This window comes from Microcebus murinus, chromosome 1, assembly GCF_040939455.1.
Source record: "Microcebus murinus isolate Inina chromosome 1, M.murinus_Inina_mat1.0, whole genome shotgun sequence".
NCBI lineage: Eukaryota > Metazoa > Chordata > Mammalia > Primates > Cheirogaleidae > Microcebus > Microcebus murinus.
Window position 1 is genome coordinate 89,351,716 of NC_134104.1, and position 21,987 is coordinate 89,373,702.

Here is a 21,987-nt window from a genome sequence, read left to right on the forward strand (position 1 = left end):
TAAGGGTTAAAAAAAATGAAGGGAACAACAGGTTGGTAAATAAAGGGCGGACTCTTCATAACATGTAAGTTTCTTAAAAAGGATATTGTAAGCTCACGAGAGAGCAGGAAATTAATAAACCTTCAACAAAACAATACTATGAACTATTAAAACGTGGAGGAAAAATAAACATGTTAACAACAAATAATGGATAACATTTACATGACTATGTATACGGTTTTACATCTTCTGGTTTGTTGTTAAATTGACCATTTTGAAGAATGGTTAAATCATTTCCATTGTCATCTTAGCTTCACAAATTATATAAATCTTTTTGTTTGTACAGATTATGTGAAAAGCTCCATATGTTTGGGTGGAAGCTAAGTGACACAAAATCCAAAAGCTTTGATTTAAACAGGAATAGATGGTTGCAATAGAGTTCATCTAGGCAATATGAGAGCTAAGCAGATGTGCTCTTTACGCTTAATATAAAAGAACAACTTGCTCTTACATATATTATACATAAAACTAAGCTGAAAGCACTTGTGCAGCTAATAAAATATAACCTCAATACCTCTTGCTTTCCTACATTTTTTACCGAGAAAATTGTGGCACAGAGTTCTATGTGACTTGATCAAAGTTAAAACAGCCAATTCATGGCAGAACCAAACTAGAACTCAAAAGCCTGCTAATTAATATATTCTCCCCCTACTAGGCTACTCTGCCTCCCACTTCATCACAAAATCACTAAGGAATTCATGGTGTGAATTAACCTTTGGAAAGTAAAAGACATGTACTTCATGCTTGTAATTTTATTACACAATCTTTATGTACATGTATACAACTGAAGAAAGGGGAAAGAATCTCTTGTGTATCCAAATAAAATTACATTTTCTGGTGAACTTAAATATGTGATAAAATAAAAATTTAAATTAAAAATTGTTTTTAAATGTTATGGGCCACATACAGAGACCTTCCTGTTTGCCATGGATGGATCTTTAAATAATCAGATGGTCTGTAAAAATTCAGATAATGCTTTCCTCCTCACAGGTCTGTGGTTGGCTGGGTTTCTTCCTAAGATAAGCTAGCCTTGCCTTCCACAGTAGTCACAATAGAGATTCTAGAAAAATCACAGCAGAGATTTTGGACTACATATCACATACTATATGGATTCATTTTGAGAAGTTGGGTTAGTTCTTGTCAGAGATAATCTAATTGTTCTGTTACCTGCCCATTTCAAAATCGATTGGCTTTTAAGGTCCAAAAGTATTCTTACAACATGGAAAGGGCTCCTTTAGTCATTTGGCCTGAAAATTTAGTTTATCTGTAATGGCTATAATAAACACTGAAAGACTGAAATATTCATGGTAAAAAACCTCATTTGTTTAACAGAAACAAAAGATTATACACTAGACCACACAGCCTAACAGATCTTAGAAGACCATGTAAAATAAAAATTACTAAAAAAAATGTTTAAAACTCTGTTCAGCACATCACCTACTTTTCTGTTCACAGAAGTTCATCTGTGTCCTCCCAATCACTGTGCTCTTGGGTGCAGAACACAAATAAATGGCCCATGAGCCACAGTACCAAATCTTTCAGTTAGTCAAGTACCATTCACAAAACTTTTAAAAGAGGGCACACAAGTTACTTTAGTGCCCTGGATTCTCTAATACAGTTCAGCTCTTGTATCCGAACTTACCTCACGTGATAATCAGTTGCTGGTCTAAGATCTTTCAGGTTACATTCTAATTCTTCTCCACTGCAAAGAAAAATCATTCATTAGTAATACCAGTTTCACAAGCAAACAGATTTTGAATTTGAGTCTTTAGTCATGTACTGGTAATAATTCAAGAACTATTATATCTAACTCTACCAAAAAGCAGAAATAAACTTTCTTACTTGGTATTTTTATTTGTTTTAGACTAGAAAATCAGATTCTAATGATGTCATCCAGAGTCTGGAAAGTGGCATGGTTAACTTACTTATGAAATTCTAAAAGGTCTTATCATTTCTCAAAAGTCAATACATAAAAGTAAGTAAGTAAGCAAATGAATGAACAAATGAATGAAAACAACTGGACCGGCTGTCAAGTGAAGGTAGCTTTTAGATTTACCTTGGCAGGAACCTCAGCTACCTCAACTCTGGACTCTCTTGATGAAATCATAACTTGCTTCCCTCACATACCAACGCACCCAATAAATAGCTCTATTATATAAAATAACACTATTTATATGATCAAGAGCTGTGACTGAACCTCAACTTAAATCATGAGGAAGCAACCAACATGAAATAAGAAACGTGCCCTTAAATGATTTTCAAAAAGGTGAGAGGTAGGTAGGTGTAGGGGTGTGTGTGTGTGTATGTGTCTTATTTTGTATTCTTAAAAAATGTCAGGGTCATAAAAGATAAAGAAATACTGTGGATGTATTCTAATTTAAAGAAGGCTAAAGAGACATGATAACTAAAGGCAATATTTGACCTTAGACTAGAACCTGTACTGGAGGGAAAGAAAAAATGCTATAACTTTTCAAAATAACAGACATTATGTATTATAGATCAACTGACAAAACTGGAATATAGACAATGAATTAGATAAAAGTATCCTATCAATGTAAATTTAAATTTATGAAGTTGATAACTGCACTGTAGTTATTTAAGAAGAATATTCTTATTTATAGAAAATACACTTAAATATTTACTAGTAAGGGACCATGATATATAAAACTTATTGGCAAAATTATAGATTAAGAGAATAGAAAAAGGGAGGGAGGGAGGGATTGAGATTCAAATGATAAAAAAACTAAGGTATACAATTAATAATAGGTGAATCTGGGTATGGCATATACATGTATTCCTTGATCTATTTTTACAACATTTTAAAAGTTTGAAATTATTCCAAATAAAGTTTTTCAGAAAGCTGTACACTAGATGCTCTGTCCACATCCTGCCTGAAGCTCTGTTGTTTGACCTGCATTGTGTCTTTAAAATTTTTTGCATTTGCTGAATTAGTTTAATAATAGGAAAGTTTACATAGCAATTCAGATTTTCAATATCTCTTAAAAAAAATTCCAAGAATCAGCAAATCTAGGCAACAACCTACTTAGGCTGTGGGACTGCTTCCTTTAGATGGCGACAGACAGGAGCTTTCCTGCTCACCTCATTTCCAACCTTCCCACTTTTCTTATTTGTTATGTGCCTAGCCCCTTTGAGCCCTTGCTCATACACACAGATTTCACATCCTGGAAACACTGTATTTCCGATTCACGTTTGGCTGAAAAAAAAATCCACACGTAAGTGGATCTGTGAAGTTCAAACCTGTGTTGTTCAAGGGTCAAACATATGTTTCTTGCCAGGGATGAGAGAGATAACGCTCTCTGTTTCCTTAAGGTCTCTATTCTGATTGTTCAAGCTAGAATCAAATGGTTGTGAGCTAGAGTTAGGAGTTAGGATTTTACTCTAAGTGCAGTGGAGAATCACGGGAGTGTCTCCCGCAGGGCGGTGCTCTAGCCTGACTTCCGTCCCTGCAGTGTGGAGCTAGGCTGTGGGAGAGCAAGAATGGAAGAGGGAAGCCCCCCAGGAGACTGCTGCAGGCACCCAGGGAAGAGACATGGGAGGCAGTCCTGGCAGCAAGAGGAGGACACAGCTGCTGAAAGGTTTCCTTTCCTTACCTCTATGCCCCCTTTCCTTGTCAGGAAGACAACTGTCTGTGGAGCAAGTTAACATTTAGGAACAGGGATGGGGAGATGTGTCTGTAGCGCCGATGCAGCAGCGAAATGGGAGAGAAAACAAACATCTCTGGCACAGAAAGAAGTAGGGTATGTGTGACCATGTTATGCTGGATGTGGACAGTCATACAGAGAGGTCAAATAACTAGTTAAGACAAAACTGACCTTCTAACTTCCTGCTCTGCAAATGTGAGCAGTGCTTAGCAATTATGAAGGAGAAAGATTTGACCCTAAAATTTTTATCACATTTAGAACACAGCTATAAATCATTTGAATGGTCAATACCTGGGAGTCCATAAAGCAGAAGGGGCTAATCTCTTATTCTGTGTGCTAAACTGCTGCACATTAAGAAACCATTAAGAAAGCCTCGTAATGAAATGCTTTAAAGCAATCTTTATTACAGGCTGGAAAACTATCGTGCAGGATAAGTAGTAGGGTAAAGTGGAAGGAAACTACAGTGTAGAATTTTTAAAAACAGGGCCAGAAAAAGGGCTGGGTTTAAAAAGTAAGAGGTAATCATATTATGCCTGATGTATGTAAAAACTAAAAGCCACTTTTCACTCTGATAGACATTAATGAAAAAGTTTTATTAATACCATACCGACAGCAAACATAACCAAGTGATATATTTCACCAATACTAAATGGCTCTATGCTACTCAATTCTAATTAATAATTACTCTGGACAAAATTAATTCTTGACATTATAATGATTATTATTAAAATGAACTATTTAAAAAAATTTGCAAAGCCTATACATTTTTCCCTTTTTTTTTTCTATTTTCTTTAACAACTCCAATTTCACAGTGTAGCAGCAAAGAAAAGCAATGAAAACATACACTACCTGTAAATTATCTTGTATTTTCCATCTCGTCCTTTGTCTGATAAGGCAACCTCATAACTGTAGGGGAAGGAAAGACCACTGTGGGGCCCACATGAAAGTCCAACAGGGGGAGCCCAGGACAATACAACTGCTCTCGCCTGAATATTAGAAACCTGAGGAAGAAAAATATGGGACAAAAGTATTCAAATACAGTTCTCATGGAACAGACACCATTTCCTCTAATAACATTTTTGCAATTATTAATAGTGGCATAAAACTGGCTCAGAGTTAATCCAAGGTAAACAATTTTAATTACAACAAAAGACACCTTATATGATATTCCCGTCATAGTCCTAATGTCAAAAATAATAGCTCCTGCAACAGCTGTCCTTACAATGCAAACTTTCATCCAAATCCAGTGCACAGTGCTCTAGAGAGTAAAATAATGAGTCATGCTTAGGGATGTTTTTTAAAGGTAAAAAGTTGAATGTGAGCTGTCAATGCTCTACATGATGGGCAAAACATGATGTGGAAGGAGCCATATCCACAGGTACTTTCTGGGGGCCTTCAAGCTTTGCTTGATGTTGAAGCATTCTTTAAAATTTCAAACCATGCTCCATGATGTCCTGCAGATTCCCAGGAGAACCCAGTAAATGGGGAATTGGAACCAAGAACCAGGCTGATCCAAAACGTGTGTGAAGTGGAGCCGTTTCTCCTTTCTAAGCTCTGTTTTTATCTTTGTGGTTGAGCCTATGCTTAAGACTTCATTAGAACAAAGGACTCTGGGACTTAAAAGACCCTAACTTTCTTACCCATACTGAGTACCACTCTGAGGCATATTCTATACTATGTCCCACAGGTCCTCATGAGGATTGAGCCCCAGCTGTTCAGAGCACTTACCCATTGATTCAGACCCTGGACTGGCTTTCTTCCCTTCCCTCAGCTCCCCAGTCTCCAACTGGGGCTGTCTGAGTCACCTCCCCAAATAAACTGTTTGCACTCAAATCTCTTGTTTTAGAGTCTGTTTCTGGAAAAACCCAACCTATAAACTATGGTCTAATTCTTTAAAATAAATCTAACAACAGAATTTTAACATTCTAATTTTCTAAAGGTTATTCTATTGCTATCTGGATATTGGTCTAAATAACATTAAAAACAAACAAGACTTAATGCAGATGCTAAAGCTTAATGTTCACAAAGACTTTATAGCTGTAGACTATTAGGTTGTAGATGGAGATATGTAAATTATCCCTATCTAAATAGGGACTATCTTCCTCCACTTTTGTCACTATCTGATCTAACAGTATTAAAATATAATATAAAATACTTTAAATACACAAATAATAAATATGGAAAATGAATACTGAGTCTCCCTTTCAGTCTGTCATCCATTACATTTTTAGCATAGATCCCTCTACACCATTTCTCTTCCATACAGATACAGCTTCATGATACATTTAGCCAATTATTCAGTCAGACTCCTACTCATCCGTTAAGACCCTGGCTAGGACTCACTACCTCCAAGGGGCTTCTCTCAAGTATCTTGCCCATTCCCACTCCTCCATGTTCTACAGAACCTCGTGGATATTGCTGTCGTTGCTAATCACACTTACAGCCTTTGTCTGCTTCCCGCACTGGACTCTGAAACTCCCTAAGGACCAGGCCCAAGTCATATTTAACTGTGAGTGGTGGTTGCTTAGTAAATATTTGCTGAATAAAAAATAAAAATCAAAGAGAATAAGATAGGCTGAGTTCTTCATATAGGTGACACAGTAGATGGTAGACTAGCATTACAAGACTCTTCAAAAAATCTGAAGAGAAACTGTTAGAGAATCAAACTCTATCCCATCTTGCTATGGCTCCAGATCTGCAGCCCCTTTTCCCCGGTATCTCCCACCCCCCTGCACCATGATGCTGTGACCACTCCCTCAGGATACTGTCCCCTCTCACACCCTTTCACGCCCCTGTGACTTATCTTTTGACTTCCCCACTTTCTTGGCTTCAGCAAACTTCTTTTAGATCAGTTCAAATATTGCCTGTTTATTCTTTTAATCAACATACCCCACCCTGTGATGGGCTGTGAACACAAAGACACAAGGATGATCCAGATAGGTCTCTGGCCTCAAGGAGCCCCAACCTGCTGAAGAGTTGAGGGGCCTCATGACAGATATACTAAACCACAGAGGACTGTGAGCGCCCTGAGACTGACTCAGGAAAGGTTTCTGAGCTGTCCTTCCAGATCCCCAGGTCAGAATCAATCACTATTTTCTTTGTGCTCTGGCCACATTTTCTTGGTACTTACATTTGGTGCTTTTTTCATTACATCAAGCAATATTTGGTTATTTGTCTATTTTTTACCTACCCAGATTTTAAGACAGCGTTTTTTTACATACACATGTGTATTTGCTGAATTCCTTCACACACAATGAAGGATTAATCCTGAGAGATTGGATATTGTATTTGATTTTTAACTTCAGAGATACGTTGTTGTGAAGGGTTTATAACAAAAAAAAGATGTCGATTAGGTACTGGGAAACATTCAACCAAGGAGATAAATGGCTTTTTTGCACAATTCCGAGAATACAGTATGGAGTAATGCTGATTCTATGAATGGTGGTGTGAAATAGCATCACACCTCAAAATAGCTCAGTCAAATGCCAGCACTCTAGATACCAAACAAGCATCCATAAATTCACATCCCTTTATACTCTACCTTTTAGGTCAGTTATTACAAATTGAAGTTTTTCCTTTAGGATTTGATTAATTTTTATTTAAGTGAACAGAGATGTACAACACTTGAAGCATCAACTAAAATAACATTCACCTTTTCCCTAGATTCTCTAAACAAGCTTTCAGGAGACAAACTGTCACCTGAACACAGGTATTTACGGAAACGCATTCTTCCAACCAATATGCCAATCTACTGGAAATGCACATTGAGGACTCAGCATCATTTTCAAAGGACAGCAGTTTCTGTGAATTCCTTCCTCGAGCTAAGCAGACTGATACCCAGACTGAGACCATGTTCTGGGGCCAAATCCCTGCCTGTGCTCCTGCTCCCTCTCTTTCACTGACTCCTGACCTCAGGTTTCCCTTCTTCAGGAATTAGAATCCTGAAGAGAAAGTACGCAGACTGAGGACTTGGAATTCACTTCTATTTCAGGGCCAATTCCAGAAAATGATGTAGTGTCTTTCAAGAGAATGTCATGTAAAAGTGAATCCTTAGCACTAGATGAGTGTCCTGGGAGGTGATGCCTTAATGAGACATTCAGAAGTCCAGGAACTCTGGGTTCAAGCCTATTTTGGAGTAACAGCCCTCCGATGTGAGCTTCACATCGCAAGCCTTTCTCTCTGCTGAAACTTTCTGGCCAGTACTGACCACTGAACTTAGCTCAGGCACAGCTAATCTCATCATCACAGTGATCACCAATAGTAGTTATCTGGCTGGCCCCAGAAAATGTTTAGAAGCCATACACTGACTTCCTGATGTTTGATTAATCCGTCATAACTAGAAGTTAATCTCTTTTGTAACGGTGATAAAAGTAGTGATTTCTAGCTATGAAATTATTAGACAAGGTACAGTCTGAAGTATGTTCTACACTAGTGATATAAAAGGGTCTGTTGTCTAGGTTACTAGTATAAATCAACATATGACTTATTTAAACTAAACTGCTTTTAAGTACCTTGAAGGACTCATAAAGTCACCACCTACTCTGAAATTGTCACATACTGATTAGAAATCATTCTTGTCTATGTATTTATTAAATGTAGAATCTGACTTTGAGAGCAGTTGCTGGGGTGTGTGTGTGTGTGTGTGTGTAGAAATGTAACTGCATTATCTTGTAGCTATCTGGTATGTAATCCTTAGCTCTCTTTCTGCTTGCACCTTGTCTCCTTTTCGCCTCAGTATTTTAACACTGTGCTGTAAAACTATACAACTTTTACTCTTGGAATTAAGTGCAAATGATATGAATTATTTGGATCGGAAACACTACTTAATCTCATAGTTACTAAATTGTTACTCTCATATTCAAAAATACTTCTCTGTATGTTAGTAGCTCCTAAATTTGGTCTGGCCTTTGGACTTAACTATGTAGGAAGCTCACTGATCTAATTAGGGAGTACACTAAGGAAATATTATCACAGAAATACTGGCTTCACTTCTACAGTATCACCGTTAGCAATACCACCACAAAGAAAAATAAATGAAAAAGGAAAAGGTCAAAGAAAAAGACTCAAATCTAAGAAGTTCACAATCACCTGTGTCTATAACAGCTTAAGTGCTAAGAGCCTCATATCTGCTCCCCCATACACTGCTGTTTATCTTTCAAGGAATGCTTCTAACAAGGGAAGTGCCCCTCTTAGGTCAGTTTACTCACTTCTGGAACCGACAAATCAATTGTTTCAACAAGCTAAACATTAGCAGATGGAAACAATGCAGAACCACAATTCTAGGTTACATTTATTTATATCCTGAAAATAAACAGCCCACCGGTACATGGGAGACTACACTGGAGAAGATTAGACCACTGGAGAAGATTAGGCTGGAGGTAGCTAGTTAATTCCTAAGCCACTGGTAACAATATAGCTTAAGCTTCTTCCTCTGGCATAGCAATGGCTATTCTAGTGAAGTCTCCCAGGCATCTAATTATTACAGTCCCAAGACAAATACTTAGTATATTTATATACTGTTTTTAATGAAATTAAAATGAAAATTGACTAAGTATTTGGATCTTTACAGTATCTTGGTCTCTGATGAGTAAATGACTTGCTCAATTCAGGGTGCCCAAAGCTCTAGACAGATGACTGGAATCCAGAAGTAGTAAGCATTGTTTCTGCACCTAAATCAAATCATCTGCAGAATCTCAAAGAAAAATACATGCCTTTTATTTACAGGTACTACATGATATGGCTGAAAGATAAAAATAATTAAGAACAATCTGTTTTACAATTATGTTCTCAACTTTCTGCTTCTTTCCCTGGAAGGGAACCCGACATCCCTCCTAACCATTTCAGAGTATAGCAGGGAATTTCACTTTTGCTTAATGATACCCTACAAACTGTAGAGAAATACTCCATTCCAAGAATTCTGTGAATAGTATATGATTTACTTTTCATATAGTCCTATGTGGTATTTATCATCTTACCTTTCAAAGATGAGGAAATTGAAGCACAGGGAGGTTATGTAACTTACCCAAGGTCACAAAGACAGTTAACAGCCAGGGTAGGTCCCAACCCAGAGTGCCAGATTGCAAAGCATGGGCCCTTCCCCTCCAGGCTGCTGCCTCATACTCTGCGGGCTGAGCCCCATCCTCTGATGCTGGTCAGCTGTCAGGCTTCTGTCCCACCCGCCAGATCCTAGCTTACAGCCACTGCAGTTGGCCACACATTTATTCAGCAAACATCTGTGAAGGGTTCACTTTGTGCCAAGGACAGTGCTAGATATTAGGGATGCATAAATAAATATGACACAATCACGAATAAGAACTTCAGAGAGAAAAGAAGTAGGAGGAGGAAGGAGAAAAACTACTATGCAAATAACTAACTGGGCTGGGAAGAATCAGTGGGCTGTCACCAGGCAAGAATATTTATGAGGAATAAGGCAGTGTGGTAGGCAGAATAATGATCCCTGCAAAGATGTCCACATCCTCGTACTTGGAACATGTGACTATGTTACCTTACATGGCAAAAGAGACTCCACAGGTGTGATTAGTTAAAGATCCTGTGATGTGGGGGTTATTCTGCATTACCCAGATGGGCGCAGTGTAATCACAAGAGTCCTTATAAGTGAAAGGGGGAGGCAGGAGAGTCAGAGAAGAAAAGTGACAAGGAAAGCAGAAGCTGAAGGGAGATGACCGCTGACGTAGGAGATAGAAAGGGGTCACAAATCAAGGAATGCAGGCTGCCTCTAGAAACTGGAGAAGGGGAGGAAACAGATTCATCACCCAAAACCTCCAGAAAGTATGTAACTCTGCCAATACTTTGATGTTAGCCCAGCCAGACACATTTTGGACTTTTTGCTCTCTAGAACTTCATAATAAGTTTGTATTGTTTTCAGACACTCAATTTGTGGTAACTTGTTACAGCAGGAATAGAAAACTAATACAGGTAGGCAGGAAGAGAAGTTGCTTTAGTTATGTACAAAAGCAGGAGGCATGAATAAGCATGGCACTCATTAGAAATTCACTTGTCTGGTACACCTTCAGCCCAGGCAGCCTCGATATACCTACACTGTCATCCAGGGACCCAGGCCCAGAGGGTAGTTACCCCCAGTCACCACCCATCTACTGATGAAGCAACTATGTCCAGAGACACCCACTTTTTATCAGATGATTTTCATCAAACTATTTAAAAGGCAGGATGTAATATTTTGGTAAGTCCAAGTTTCAGTGGTAAAAAGAACATTAGCTACAAATGCTGATCTATAGATCTTTAACAACTCTAGAGTTTGTTAATGCTGTGCTTATGCAGCAGAACTAACAACTCTAGCTCTACAGGACTAAGGAAAATCCTTGGCTATATTCCCTATATACATACCCATCTAAATCATGCTGGTATGGAAATGTTATCCTTTGACTGAATGTCTAACTCAAAAGCCATGTTAGATATTTGGAGGAGCGTAATGAGAAAGGACAGCATCCAGATAAGCTGGCTGGCCTCGCAGCTGTCCGCGGCCTCATGGCATTTACCCAAGTGAATCCACCAGGTCTGGCCCCCTGCCCAGAGGACTCAGAAACTCAATCTAGTTGGTGTTGCAGAGTCAATCAGACTTATAAACTATAAGACTTATAGAAGTGGATATATAAAATCAGATCACCAATTAATTAATCCATAATGAGAAACAAAATTACCTGACAGATTAGACAATACTATCAACATGCCTCACATATTTTCTTTCTGTTGGCTAATAGGAAGCAAAATTCTCAAAAGGCTACTGTGTGGATACCAAATGAGAACAAGGGATAGCTACAATATTCAAGGGCCTAAAGGCACTGGGCTCTGAGAAGCCATCTCTCCATGATGGGGACAGAACTGCTTGGCCAGGCTGGGATGGGTAGAGCCAATATCCATCCGCGTCTGTAGCCAACCAATCCTTGTTTCCAAATGATACCGACAAAAGTTCTCAGAGGACATTCTTACTAAATTATACCTTACATCATGGCTACTTACAAAAGCCCTTATCTACTCTGCTCTTAAAACTGCAAAGATTAAATGCTTAATAAATGCTGAATCAATCAATGAAAAGGCCCAATGCATTTGAATACTGCTTTCACCTAGCTAGGGCCACATCATCCTCAAGAAACATAGATCCCATCATTTCTGCAATAAAGAAGTGACCAGGAATACCTAAAGAAAAGTACTGTGTGCATATACATGTCTGAGACTACATCTGGGACAACGAACTAACTTGTTCTGCCTTCTCTGTGATTATAACGCCTCTGTTTTCCTCAAGGATTTTTCTTCTTTTTTGCTATACTATGAATACAAGCTTTTTCCATGATTCTGCCCTCAAGCCTTTTCTAATCTCTCCCTATACTCCTCCTTTCCCTGCCACCAAAGCTATCACCCACTCCTACAATTTTAACTAGCATTCCTCTGCATGTGATCTCCCCCAATCAGTGTCTTGTTCCTCCTCTCACCACAGCACTGATTTACCAGACACTGGTGAGTGACCATGGTGTTTATCTTTCTGGATACCCGGCCAGTGAAACAAACTCAACATGTCCAAGAATGGCACTGAAGATAACAAGAACATAGATATGAACCTGTTCTAGAAGAACTAACATTACTGGGAAAGACACAGAAACAAGTGAATGGAGTACATGTATTATTACTAACCACACTAGCAGAGGTACATGCAGAGCACAGTGAGACAGGGGTAATACCAGTGGTACTAAGTATGCACTAAGAGGAGTATCCTACTTGATGGGCATGGATAGTAATTAGGTGAGATGTCCCTGACCAAGCATTAAGAGGAGGCACACAAACTCAAAAGCCCAGTTATCCATGACACTATCTAATAGGTTATAACGCCTTATTGATTTATTTCTTGAATAGCTCTAGTATCTATCCCCTCCTTGCTACACCTACTACCACCACACTAATCCTGACTTCTCTAGCTTCTCATCAATACCACAGTAGCAGATTCTTAACACTTCTCTTCCAGGGTCCACACTCTTCTCACGCCAACTCATTTGCCAACTGTTTGATCATTCTGAAAATGCAGCCCTGATTATATAACTTCTTTGCTCAAAAACCCTCAAAGGCAGCCTGCTCCTTACCAGACTAAGTACAGACTCCCTACCCCAACATCAACTCCCCACTCCTCTACAAGGGCCCTATTATGCCCGTCCTCCAACACACCTCATGCTTTAAGGTTTAGTCAAACTCAACTATGTACCCTGAGGCACATTTGGGCTCTTCTATTAAAAAGCCTCAGTATTTGAAACACATGAAGAATCAAGGTTTTCCAATTCAGCTAGAAAATACTCCAAAAGAACTTTGGCTCTCTAATCTCAGATGAAAGGCTGAATCAACATTCTGAATTTTTCACTTGAATTTCAAAGCACCTGGCAAAATCAAACTTAAAGCCTCATAATATCACCATTCCCAACAATTTTTTTCTTGCCATTGCACCCAATGTTCTGGGCTTATTTTTCTCAGCTAATATTTAAACATCTTTTTGAAATTTATCTAGAAAAATACTTAGAATTACTGAGGTTTTTAAAAATTATTATTACTACATTTAAACAGGTAAAAAAAATTATCAAAAGAAAACTGTTCTGTAGACCTGAGAAAGAAAAAAAAAATGAATGCTTGGAAGTTGGAAAGAATATCAAATTGCATTCAGAATACCTAAATAAGGAAGATATTTCAGTGGATTCTGACTACACAGAAGACTGCTGGTCTATATTTTTATGCCCCATTAATAATTGAACATTATTTCAGAGTTGATGAATATGTGCAATGGGAAGGGGCCCTTCTACTTACCTACTGTGTGGTGAAAGAAAAACACATTAGAAAATCTTAAGAAAGTGTCATTTATGCTGAGAAATCCAGAAGACATACCTGTGGTTTCTCTATTCCCGAAAGAATGTCTTGCACCCTCTTTACTTCCAACTCATACTCTGCATTGCAAAAAAGAGAAAAGGAAAAACAATACCATTAGAAGGCAATAACATCAAGTTCCTTCCCCAAGGCCTTTTAACTAGGGTTATCATTAAATCAGTTGCCTGTTACCATCACAACCATGACAAGGAAAATCAGGAATGAGGGTGTCTTTGGGGTAGGGGTTTTAGTGTCATAGTGCTAACTTGCCACTGCATAGTTTTAAGTATTCACAATGTTACTGACGTTAACAGAGTTCCACTGAATCATTCAATAGGCAACAGAGAATAAAGGGTCCTAAGGAGGACAAGAGGGGAGACCAAGGCAGCTGGAGGCTAAGGGTAATGAAGAGATGATGGCTAGTCCACGTAGGGCTATGAGTTCAAATTTTTGAGTTCAGTTTTTATTTTTATTAGAAACTGAATTTTTCACTTGAATTGCAAAGCACCTAATAATAATTATTATTATTACTCTTTATTTGAGTTCAAATGTTTAAGTTTGATGGGCAGCCACTGGAGTATTTAAGTGGAAGGACTGACACGATTGTACTTTGAGTTTGTGCGGCTTCTGCATAAATAATGGATGTAAGGAAGGTAAGTATGGAAGCAGAAAGACCAGTTGGATTACTGCTGCAGTAGTCCAGGCAGAGGACACAACTGGCCTGGGCTGGAGTTGGTAGTAAAGATGGTAAGACAGAACAAGTATTAGCAGTGTAGGTGCTGAAGGATTGGAGGCTGTAGGCAAGGGTGAGGAAATGTGAAGAACCAAGGATAATTCCTAGTGTTTGGATTCATCAACTAGATGAATGATGGTGTCTTTTAAAAAGATAGAGAAATGGGTATGTTTTAGGGTGGGACAAGAATTAGGTTTTAGAAATGAAAGGGGAAAAGTACTTGGAGTAGAGAGGATAGGGTGGGAAGAATATGTATAAATAGGTTTAAACTTAAGAATCTGCAACTTATTACAGGAACCTCTTGATTTCCACAAGGTGCTGATGGGACCTAATTTCGAGTTTGTAGTAGATTCCATATAACTGTTCAACCTATGAGATAAATGCTGGAGACAGAGACATCTGTACAATACGGATGTCTTTTTTCCTAAAACCTTTCAAATCTAGGGGTGGAGGGAAGATGGGGAGAAATAAAAGCAAATGGGTCATTACAGTACCATGTGTGACAGGTGCTGTGGTATAGGTAATCTGAAAGATGATTCGAGAAGGATGTCCTAAGAACCAACATCTAGCTGAGCCATGTGGACAAGCAGTCATTTCCAGGAAAATGGGGACACCGAACAAGGGGAGAGAGTGAGTCAGCAAGCCCAGCTCTTCGATGAGCAATTCATCCTCATTGTTTGGGTCTAATCTCAAAGTTGTCTTTGAAATATTCCACTCTAACCCCTTGCCCTAGCCTCATTCTTTTCACTCTTATGTCCTATTTCCTTATTATTATCAAAATCTGAAAAGAATTCTTTTGTTTCTTTGTTCTCTTATTAATTGTCTTTCCCACTAAAATATAAGGGGCAGGAAGGCAGAGATACTACAGGTCCTGGAGTAGGCATATTTTTTCCATAAAGAATCAGGTAAACTTTTTAAACTTTGTAAGCCACATGTAGATCTGTTACATATTCTTCCTTGTTTTCATAATCCTTTAAAAATGTACCAATCACCTTAGTCTGTGGACCATACAAAAACAGGCTTCAGGGCAGGCTACAGTTTGCTGACCCCTACTGAGGACACAGTCACCACTTACTCCAGCACCTGGCACAGCTCCCACGTGTTCAGAGCTCAATAGATATTTCCTGACTAAATAAACGAACAAGTCTACATTAAAAATCATAAAACCTTCTCGTTGGCACCACCCTAAACTTTAAAAGGATAGGTTCTTCATTTTTTCCCCATATTGCATTCTGTTTAGTAGAACATGTTTACCTTTATTCTGGTGAGAAAAACAAATTGGCTAGTAGCAATATCATAATTTTAAAAACTGTATTTTTAAAAAGAAAACCCACATTCAAAAAACCAAATATCATAAGCCCATTTATAATCATGTATTCATGTTAAGATATAGGTAATAAATTGTATCCATAAATGAAAAGAGGACATACACTCACATTTTCTGGAAGCCCCTACTAAGCAAAGTGTAAATATTATATATCTCAAAACTGTCAGTTAAAAACCCAAAACCCCAAACATAAGCACAATCAAAATAAATGAACTGGTTCAGTTGTTAAAGAAAAGATTTTCTCAGTTTCGGGATATTCTAGAGTTTGAAGGACACTGGTTTCAAACTCTCACATAGCTTCATTCAAACAATTATCTGAAGGAGATAACTGGTTTTTTTTCTGCCATGAATGACACATTTAGATTATCTTAGAAGGGAAAGAAGCCAGCCAGACCCTATCCTTGGGGTAATAAAAGTTTTTGTTGTTGTTGTTGTTTTTTTTTTTTGAGACAGAGTCTCACTTCGTTGTCCAGGCTAGAGTGAGTGCCATGGCGTCAGCCTAGCTCACAGCAACCTCAAACTCCTGGGCTCAAGCAATCCTCCTGCCTCAGCCTCCCAAGTAGCTGGGACTACAGACATGCGTCACCATGCCCGGCTAATATTTTTCTATATATATCAGTTGGCTAATTACTTTCTTTCTATTTATAGTAGAGACAGGGTCTCGCTCTTGCTCAGGCTGGTTTCGAGCTTGACCTCAAGTAATTCGCCTGCTTTGGCCTCCCAGAGTGCTAAGATTACAGGTGTGAGCCATTGCGCCCGGCCTGGGGTAATAAAAGTTTAGACTAGAAAAGGGATGATCACCTACTTAACACAGAAAGAAGAGAAGAATTAAAGAACTCTGCAAATAGAGAATCCTCGGGACTTTGCACTTAGAAATAGGGTGTGGAAGAACAGAGAGTTAAAAAAGGATGCTTTGTTCCATAAAAATTGGAGTGCCCCTCCACACCCCGCTTTCAAATACAGATGACAGAAGAAATAGTTATGCTTTAGACAGAAAAAAAAATGGGGAAAGAAAGCTAGATTAAAAGGGGAAAAGATCTGTCCAACATTGAAAAGAATGGGTTTCAGGTAAGAGCCAGAAAAACAAGTGAAAGGTCCTAAGATAAAAACAATTTCCAAAGAGTGGCGAGGACTTTCCTTGTCTGTCTGCCTTTGATTACATTAATAAAAACTGACATTTTCTGAGTACCTAAGTATGTGCTTGTCTATGCATCACTGCCTTGCTAATTTTTATAACATCCCTTGCAAGATGGCCATTCTCTGCTCTACTTCACAGTGCTGAGTAGACTTGATGTCTATTTAGCACATCAGTTTTCATCTCTAGTGCTGGGCACAACACCTTTAAGTGTCTTTGCTGACTGATGAATGAGGATGAGGAATGAATGAAGAAACTGAAGCTCAGAGAGCAGATATGATTTCCCCAAGGCCACAAGTCTAGTGCCTGGTCCCAAAGCAAGCAGAACCTTTGACAACATCACGACGAATTAATAGAGATCTGGGGATGGGAAGGGAGGATGCAGAGAGAGAAAGCAGAGGGTTGAAACTGGTGAGGTGTTGGCCTTGATGTGGATGAAAGAAAGAGAAGGCAGCAGAAGAGACCCTCTAAGTCCCATGAGAGGGTTTGTGTTGGTTTTTGTTTTTATTTCAATATATTTAGGAGGTACAAGTACACTTTTGTTTCATGGATATATTGTATAGCAGTGAGGTCTGGGCTTTTAATGGAACCATCACCCAAATAGTATACATTGTACCCAATAGGTAATTTTTCATCTCCCAGGAATTTTTTTTTAAACTCAGAAAAAGTTTTCAAATGAGTAGAGCAAAGGCCACTGAAAGGTATGTGAGAAAAAGAAAAGTAAGTGAGCCATGAATGGAGATAAATAAACAAAGGATTTTGAGAAGATCAAAAATCAAAAGAGCAGGGTGTGGGGATGGAAGGTAGAATCGGAATAATCATTGTCCTACTGTGTCTGGTCACTACCCTGCTCTATCAGGAGAAATGTGGTGTCAACACCAGGCGGGCATTGTGTCTTCTTTCAAGGCTCTAATTGTGAATGTGGAAAAACAAGAGAAAAATGCATTTACAACACATTTATTTAATGCTTTTCCATTTGTGCCTCCACAGACGAAAAGAAAAAACTAAATAAATCCCAAGCATGCAATTTTCATCAAACAAGAGTGAAAATAAAATCTGTTTAAGTGAACTAAAGTGACAGTTACTTACCACATATAAACTTTTATATGAGGGTTAACATTATGGTATGAAAATGTCAAAATTCACAACTCTACTACCTAAATAATGGATTAACTAAGCTCTTGGACCACCTCTTCTTAAGCATGATTTAAATGTGCCTGGGAGTAGACTGATTATCACCCTTTCTGTAAAACAGCTTCAGAGCCCAGCTGTACGAAGAGCGTATGTCAGAGTTTGGATCCAGCTTCTGCTTGCTGGCTGCATTCATTCTCGTTCGTTCTCTCTCTCCCTCTCCCTCCCTCCCTCCCCCTCCCTCTCTCTCTCTCTCTCTCTCTCTCTCTCTCTCTCTCTCTCTCTCTCTCTCTCTCTCTCTCTCTCTCTCTCTCACACACACACACACACACATACACACTCTCTCTCTCTCTCTCTCTGTCTCACTCACACAAACACACACAAGAATAGCTAATCCCCTCAGAAAAATGAACAAATGAAACAAAACAAAAAAGAAATCTGATGACTTGCCTTTAGGCTATCTTCTTCTATATCAAGTTGAAAACTATGTCATTTGCCCCCTCCCCCCCTTAAGATCTTGGTACTTGGTGTGTGCCAACAGAACAAAAGATTGTCCTGCAGAGATGCAAGGTTCCAGTGCAAAGTCATAGGACACGTTTCTCTTTCTTCATTCTCAGGGCTGTCTGCTTCCTTCTGGTTTTCAGCAAGTAAATGAGGTCAGAGGCAAATAACGTGAGCAAACTTTATATTCCTTTTCCCTCACACTGAAGCTGCCATGTGGCGAGCAAACAGATCAAAATGGTTTTTCCACTTGCTTTAATTTTGTTGGTGACCACAGCTGGAATGGATGGACATGATAATCCACACCTTTGACATCACTGCCTTCTTAGTATCTGAGAGGCTTGTCTCTGCAATGGAGACTAGGCTCAGCACTTAAGAAAAAAAAAAAAAAAGATAGCAGGGCTCTCCTGGACAGTGCTTCACCTAAAGAAGGGGTATTTTGTTTTGTAGATACAGTCATGTTTGAGGGTAGGGAATTTTTTGAGAAGGCGTTAGGATGGGAGCCTTTAGTTCAAACATGCCCCCTAGTCAGCTGCAAACCAGCATCTGGAAATGCCAAAAAAATGGTAGGGAGTTGAGCTCAGAGGTTTAAGTCTTTCCTTCTCCCTAAAAACAATCCTCCTACCAAGAAAATAAAGCATTTTCAGCAAAGGAAAAGTTAAAACAAAAATACACAAGCAGAGCAAATACAGTTTCTTTAAAATAAAAAAAGAAAAAGAAAAAAAAAAAAAACCCACACACATATTCTTGATCTCAGCCAAAAGGCCGAGAAGCAATGAAAAACCCACACACATAGAGGGAAGATGTGTCATGTGAAATTTAAACTTTCCATAAATAATGGTTTTCATGTTTGCTCTAAAAAGAAACGTTAAGATCAGACTGTTTGAATAACTGTAAGACCTAAACTAATTAAAATATCCCCCTTTATAAACACAATTTACTTCTTTGGTTTGTTTCACATTTTTTCCTTCTTAGAAAAGAAATACAGCTATACACTTAGCTGCTAGCTATAGAGTATATTTATGGTTGTAACAGCCTCATCATTCCAATGGAATGACATCAGCATTATTTCTTTCTGAACTCCTGTCTAGTTCTCATCCACAGGGCTCATTTGCAGATATGCCCGTCATAACATAATATGCTTTCTCAGATTTGCCAAGGAGCTGACATAGCTATTCTCTTCAACAAATCACGTGTAATAAATTAGGGGTGTACAAAGTATGCAGCTTTTGATCATGCCCATTTTTGGGATAAGAAGCTTAAAATCAATGGTAAATAATCAATATAAGAACTAAATAGATAAAAATAAATACTTTTTGGATGAAAAAGAAAAATGATTCAATATAAGAGAAAGCTAGACACCCAGTCAATGCCTACAAATGAAGAGAATGAATGAAGATGAAGGAAAACACTTTAAGAATGCTGCTGACTAGCTTTTCCACTCAGAAAAAAAATGTTGCCTATCTTCATTTTTCAAATATTACTTATGCTGAGAAAAGAGGAATAATTGCATACAAAAGTAGTATTAATTACCTAAAAACATCCACTTAGTGATTGTGATCCATAGTTAACGGTTTTAAATACAAATATTGAGGATGTCTGAAATCAAAAGCCAAAGAATAAATTTGCATAATATAAGGACAATGCAGTTAATCTCAAAGGTAAATACTCCAGAAATATCTTGAAATAGTACTGATCCTGATGCTAAAAATATAAAAATAAATATCTTGCTGGCCATTTAGCTGGGTAAGTGGTTACTTTATTTGAAATCCTGAAAGGAACCCAAAGGAATACCAGCCTCTCAACACTGAAAACAGCAGGCAGGTGAACATATGTTATGCAAAGCTGCCCTACAGTCCAGGAAAATATTTTAAGGAGTGGCCTAGGTTCCAAACAGGTTCTGGAACCTTAAGAGAAAGGTGAAAAGGACAGATGAATTCCTTCTGCAGGTGGCATGCTGGACTAAACAGGAGGATGGCCAGAGAATATAAACGGGACAATAGGGGCTAATTTCCTCTGAGCTTTTGTTGCTATTTCTGGAATTCGGTAGAGAGAATGATTTTATTTTCCTGGACCAAGACTGGAGCAAAGTCCTACAAAGAACATTCACACTGATCCACCCACAGGCAAATGGGCCCTCCAGGCTAATGCTGCACAGCACCGTAGGTAATAAGGGGGCTGCACAGAGGCTCTCTGCCTTTAATGAAAAAAGGGGGAAGGGAAAATACCAGATACACTTTTTGACACCTACATCCACTCAACGTTCACCTCTTAACCACCTTCTCTTATCAACTAAATTGGGTTCTACCTGAAATAGAAGATTCTATGCTCATTTCCATGAAATTCCCTAAGAAAAATCCTTGTGTTTATTGCACAATCCAAAAATCATACATATGTATGGAACTGGACAAAAGCAACCAGTATTTTTAAGAACATCAAATTATACAGGGATGAAAACCCCACAAAAACAGATAAAGTATTAGGTAAATATGCTTGCTTGGCAAGCTCAACTCTAGCATCAATCCCTTCCTTTTCTTCCTTCTGCGTGTTTGAACTGCTCACTGGCTAGCTGAGCCTTCATCTGTGCCAGATATAGCTCTCTTATTTTGGGGGAAGGCTAAACTCCATGATTATCCAGCAAGAGCTGGTGCCCTCCCTGGGTGTGTAACAGGAAGGCAATCGCTTAAACACAGGATAGAACAACTTACAAAGGTAATTAAAGTTTATACACTACTTTCTGCATCGGCCTCTATAAATGTTTCCACAACATGTTTTTTCATTAAGACTTGGCATGCCACACTGAATGTTTTTCAAGTAGCTTATTCAATACTTATGCAAGGCTATGTCAACTGACAGGCAGAATCCACAGAGCACAATTTTGTAAATACATTACAAATGAAAGAGAATTTTAATATTTATACCACCTATATAGCTAGTTTTGAACAGTTTTTGTATCTACATTTTCTTAATTATGTCTTATATGACTCAACTATTTAGGGAGAAGGCTAGACACTCAATCTAAGGTCAAAGAACCCAGTAAAGCTCATTATTGATATGGGAATCAAATTCAGAGCTAACTTCATGTGCAAGGGTTCCAATAACTCACCCGAGTTCCAGCATATGAAAAAGTCATTGCTATCTATAATACACTTACCCTACCCAGGAAATCAGCAAAGGTTACACAGTGAGTGCACACTCCAATGCCCATAGACACCAGGCAGGTAAATATTGATAAGGAAATGCAGACTCTCACCCTTTCTAAAAGGGGCAGCTGCCATGCATCCCATCAGTTATTCATGGAGTATCATAGGCCTAAGATTGACAGATAAACCCATTTTTCCAGAGAATCTGGAAATGCAAAACTTTATGTGAAATTGCCTGATTTATAAAAATCAGGCAATTATTTTAAGACATTTTTAATATACAGAAAAGCTAGAGTGGTACTATAAACACCGTTATGGACTGAATGCATGTGTTCTCCCAAATTCTGTATGTTGAAACCCTACCCCTTAACGTAATGTTATAGGGAGGTGGGGTCTTTGGGAGGTAATTAGGATTAACTGAGACCATGGGGATGAAGCCC

General features: G+C 38.5%; 1 protein-coding gene across 2 annotated transcripts in view; it reads right to left on the bottom strand.

Annotated features, from left to right (window-relative positions):
- The window catches only part of FNDC3B (fibronectin type III domain containing 3B), a 329,131-nt gene that overhangs the window by 93,239 nt on the left and 213,905 nt on the right, over window positions 1–21,987 (bottom strand). For both annotated transcript variants that reach the window (XM_012736403.2, XM_012736402.3), the window contains exons 7-9: window positions 13,599–13,657; window positions 4,551–4,702; window positions 1,682–1,741 (exon numbers count right to left, since the gene is read on the bottom strand). In XM_012736403.2, coding sequence (XP_012591857.1) covers window positions 1,682–1,741; window positions 4,551–4,702; window positions 13,599–13,657 — 271 coding nt within the window. The remainder of the gene's footprint in view (window positions 1–1,681; window positions 1,742–4,550; window positions 4,703–13,598; window positions 13,658–21,987) is intronic.